General features: G+C 27.5%; 1 protein-coding gene across 1 annotated transcript; it reads right to left on the bottom strand.

Annotated features, from left to right (window-relative positions):
* Positions 1–251: 251 nt before the first annotated feature.
* LOC101266491 (cytokinin dehydrogenase 3-like) lies at positions 252–4,412 on the bottom strand. Its single transcript, XM_019211440.3, has 5 exons — positions 3,699–4,412; positions 3,204–3,331; positions 2,585–2,848; positions 1,979–2,247; positions 252–685 (listed from the first exon to the last, which is right to left on the bottom strand). The coding sequence occupies exons 1-5, from the start codon at positions 4,264–4,266 to the stop codon at positions 394–396; spliced, it is 1,521 nt and encodes a 506-aa protein (XP_019066985.3). The 5' UTR covers positions 4,267–4,412; the 3' UTR covers positions 252–393.
* Positions 4,413–4,719: the final 307 nt, after the last annotated feature.

Genomic DNA, 4,719 nt, shown 5'->3' with positions numbered 1-4,719 from the left:
ATAAATAAATATTTTTATTAAGGTTTGGCCATTTAAGATTTTCAAATGTTCTGCTTTCAAACAGTTTGTTAAATCTTGTTAATCCATAAAATATAGTGATTCATATATAGTTTTTTTTTTTTTTAAATAATCTTGAGTTTGAGTTTTAAGTACCAAAAAAATACTGTTAAGAAGCCTTTTTTTTTTCTTAAATGGACTTTACGTGATGCGAATCTGAATTAGCAATAAAATATATATTGAACGATGAATAGAAAATAAAAACTAGAAAGCATTACATATATAGTTTATTGTCCATACAACATAAAAATATACATATCAACTAAAGCAATAAAAAAAACTTCACTATTTTAAATATATATATATATATATATATATATATATATATATATACTACTAATTAAAAATATTTTGTCCAGGTGATAAAATCTTTTTTGGATCAAACTGAATTTTTCTTTGTTGAAATATATGCCATTTTTTGCCAAAATGTTTGATCCAATCTTCTTTTGTATTATAATGTGGAAGATATTGCTTAATATTGAGGCCAACTTTGTCACAATAATTCAAAATTTCTTTATTTTGATCATCTAAAATCTTGCATTCATTATTTCCACTTGAAGAATGTAAAAATCCAACAATATAAAATATATCCTCCTCTGGTATTATTGCTGACATTCTATCATCCCACCTGCATTTTAAGTTATATATGCTATCAGTATAAAATTTAATTTAAATTTATTGAATTATATCAAATTCAAAAGCTAAATTTTAACTCCACTCCTTGAAAATATATTAACATTATACAATAGGTAAATCTGACCTGATTATTTAAGAGTGCAATGTAAATAAATTCTTATATTATCATCATGTCATTCAAAAAATATCTATTAATATTCCTTCTTTAATAATAAAATATAAAATCTTAAAGATAATGATATAAAAAAATATGATTTGATAGTATAGTTTTTTTAAAAAAAAAATAATACTATATGTGTATATAAATTAAAATAAATCTGTATATTACTCCCTCCGTTCATTTTTTTGTCATGTTATGCTTTTCGAAAATTAATTTGATTAATTTTCAAAGTTAAATTAGATTACATTAATTCGATATTTTAAGCAAAAAATTTACATACTCAAAAATTATAAGAAAAGTACTATAAGTTGCATTTTTTGCATATCAATATGATGAAAAAGTACATCTTAAAATGTTAGTTAAAGTTCTTATAGTTTGACTCTAAAAATAGAAACCATGACAAAGAACAATGGACAGAGGGAGTACTTATTATCTGTATATATGGTAAGTCACTTATAGATCATGAGTTTGAGCTGTGTAAGTTGTCTACGTTACGCTTCAACACCAATAAGCTATGATCGATGACTACGAAACGAATTGGATAGGATTCAACTCTTGAAAGCTAAGTATTAGAATAAATTGTCTACATCACATGCATACTCTTTGAACTGTGACTCTTCTTTATGTTCTACGTAAATGCAGAATGATTTATACAACACAACAGATTACCTTATCTATCTATCTATATATATATATATATTAAGTGTGTGTGGGGGTGTGGGTGTGTGTGTGTGGGGGGGGGGGTTTACCTTTTCCTGGTTGTTGGGTAGACATACTTAGAATAAGTTGTCTACATCACATGCATACTCTTTGAACTGTGACTCTTCTTTATGTTCTACGTAAATGCAGAATGATTTATACAACATAACATATTACCTTATATATATATATATATATATATTAAGTGGAGGGGGGGGGGTTTACCTTTTCCCGGTTGTTGGGTAGACATACTTAGAATAAGTTGTCTATGTCACATGCATACTCTTTGAAGTGTGACTCTTCTTTATGTTCTATGTAAATACAGAATAATTTATACAACACAACAGATTACCTTATCTATCTATCTATCTATCTATCTATATATATATATATATATATATATTTAAGTTGGGGTGGGGGGTTTACCTTTCCCTGGTTGTTGGGTAGACAAGGATGGTTCCTGTTGGTTTGTTTTGTCTGAGAATGATGTCTTCAAAAACAGCAGCATTAAATTGCATGATGTTGGACTTAGGTACAAACAAATTGAGCCATGGATGTGGAACATCCCACATTCCTTTTAATTCTAACTCTATTTGTCCTTTTCTTACTCTATTCAAAAATTCAACAAAAGTCACATCTTTCTTGTACATAAATCCACCCAAATAGTTCAATCCTTGTACTAACTTCTTCAATTCCTATATATATATATATACAAAGTTTAAATATTAGAAGGACAAAAAGTATCGTCAGAAAATTATAATGTATATATAAGATAAACAGATCTTTTATGTTATTTTATGTGTATACATGTATGTTATATGATGATTTTTAATGTAACATTACTAAATTATTCTCTCTTTATCCTAATTAATATGATGTGCACTTTGACAGAGTACATAATGCTGAAGAAATAAAGAAAAGACTTTTGAACTTGTAATCTGAAATAAGATTTATAGTAAAATTATTTTGACATATAGAAAAAGAAAAGTGAATCACGTAAATCGAGGACGAAAAATATGTATTGGTACACACCTCATCAATAGTATTAGCAGTGTGATCATCATAATACTTCACCATTTCCAAGCAATACATAATTTTATTTTGAGATAATAATGAAATAATTTTGGTTTGATTGGAAGGTGAATAAAATGAAGATCTCCAATTATTTAGAGAGCTTTGTTCCATTATTAGAGAGCCTTCAACATAATCCAATCCATTATTATGAATTGAAATAAGATGTTCTTGATCTTTTGTGAATTTTGAAAAATCATCATATAACATTCTCACCCATTTCACCTACAAGAAAAAAAAAATCATAATTATACATTTGCATAGGTAAGAAATAGAAGTTTAAACTAATATTTATGTTCTATTTTATATAACACTAATTTTTTTTTTGATATGTTTAGAGAAAAACGACATATTTTAATATTTAGAAACAATTTAACTTAGATAAGTTTGTTTATTTAGAGGCTAGGTTCCTCGAAAGGATCTCTTAGTTGTTGTTCGAAAGCAGTATATATATAAGACGCGTCCAGAAAAAACATACAGGTAAACACCATATATAAAGACGGTGACTAGGATTCACCGACTCAAAATCTTTTTTTTTTATTTATAAATTTCGTGTTCAGTCAAATACCGTCGTACTTACTCTTGTTGGTGCTCTATCCAAGACAATTCTTGCCCTAGTTATTATTCCAAACTGTCCCAAACCTCCTAAAACTCCAAAAAATAATTCTGAATTCACATCTTTGGAGCAAGTCATTAAATCCCCTTTACCTGAAACCAAACATCAAATAACAACAAAAAATAAAATATTAAATAAACAATCATTTAATTATATTATTATCACATAAAAAAAAATATGATTCCTCAAATTAATTGTATGATTTGGGGAAATTCATATATAAACTAGTATATTAGTCATGCATACACTAAGAAAAATAACTATAGTTTTTTTTTTCTGACTTATGTTTTACTATAAGGTGACATATCATCATATGAAATATTAATAATGTTAGGGGGGAAAAGTATTTCTTAAAATAATGCATGTATTACTTGTATGGTGAGAATCGAGACTTTCACTGATACCACTAATTTGTAAGTCATTATTAGAAATATTATGTATATGCTTTATAAATTTAACCTGTAATAACGTCCATCTCATGAACATTACTTATTTGAGGACCATATCGGAAAATTTGGCCACTAATTCCGGCATTAGAGAGAGTACCACCAACTGTGAGGTACAAATAATCTGTCCACGAAACAGGTGCTAAGCCATACTCTAGGGTGTTATGAAGAACATCGATCCATAATTGTTCACCTCCAACATCCGCGTAAAACCCTAAATCCGAATCCCAAGAAACCCTAACACCACAATTCTCATTATTATTATTATTTAAAGAATTCATTTCCACAAGTACCCCATTTTTTGCCATGGCTTGTCCCCTAATGGAATGTCCATGACCTTTGGCTGCTACATGAAAAGGGACAGAAAGGTCATAAGAAAATTGTATGAGGTCAATTATGTCATTAACACAAGAAGGATAAAGAACAGCAGCTGGTAATATATTTTGAATAATTTTTCCAAAATCTTTTGAAGATTCTTTAATTTCATCTAAATTTGTACTAAGTCTAGATGAAATATTAAGGGAAAAAATTTCTTGAGGAATTGAAGGATTCAATGTCTTTACTTGTCCAAAATTAGACATTTTAAAAATATGTATGGGGATAGAAAAAAGAAGAATGTGAAGGAAAGAAATATGAATATAATTTGGTGAAGGAAAGAGAGAGTGATATAAAGGTATATATATAGGGGAAAAGAGTGCTCGATTCAGTTGAACCTGTTGAATTAATACTGTATTTGCCCTTAATCTTATCTAATCACGTCAACGTAACATATGTTTTTTTTTGTGTTAAAATTTTTGACTTCAGTTTAACATATTGAATATATATTGTACGCTCTTAGCCTTATCTAACATGTCAACATATATTTTAATATATGTAAAAGAGTTTTGAATTTAGTTGAACCTGTTTGATGTATATTGCATTTATCCCTTTGATATTATCTAATTACATCATCATATACTTATTTATCATTTTATAAAACCTTTTGAATTAAATTGAATTTGATATGTATATTACATTTGCCCTTAGCCTTATAT

Source organism: Solanum lycopersicum, chromosome 12, assembly GCF_036512215.1.
Source record: "Solanum lycopersicum chromosome 12, SLM_r2.1".
Lineage (NCBI taxonomy): Eukaryota > Viridiplantae > Streptophyta > Magnoliopsida > Solanales > Solanaceae > Solanum > Solanum lycopersicum.
The sequence above is the reverse complement of the archived record's forward strand: the minus strand, read 5'-3'. Positions and strand labels throughout refer to the sequence as shown.

Bases quoted from the DNA above. Each gene is read 5' to 3' on its own strand.
- LOC101266491 (XM_019211440.3), bottom strand. From the start codon at position 4,266: ATGTCTAATTTTGGACAAGTAAAGACATTGAATCCTTCAATTCCTCAA. The intron at 3,332-3,698 runs GTTAAATTTATA...GTTTGGTTTCAG, and splicing joins TGAGATGGACGTTATTACAG to GTAAAGGGGATTTAATGACT. The intron at 2,248-2,584 runs GTGTGTACCAAT...ATATATATATAG, and splicing joins CTGCTAATACTATTGATGAG to GAATTGAAGAAGTTAGTACA.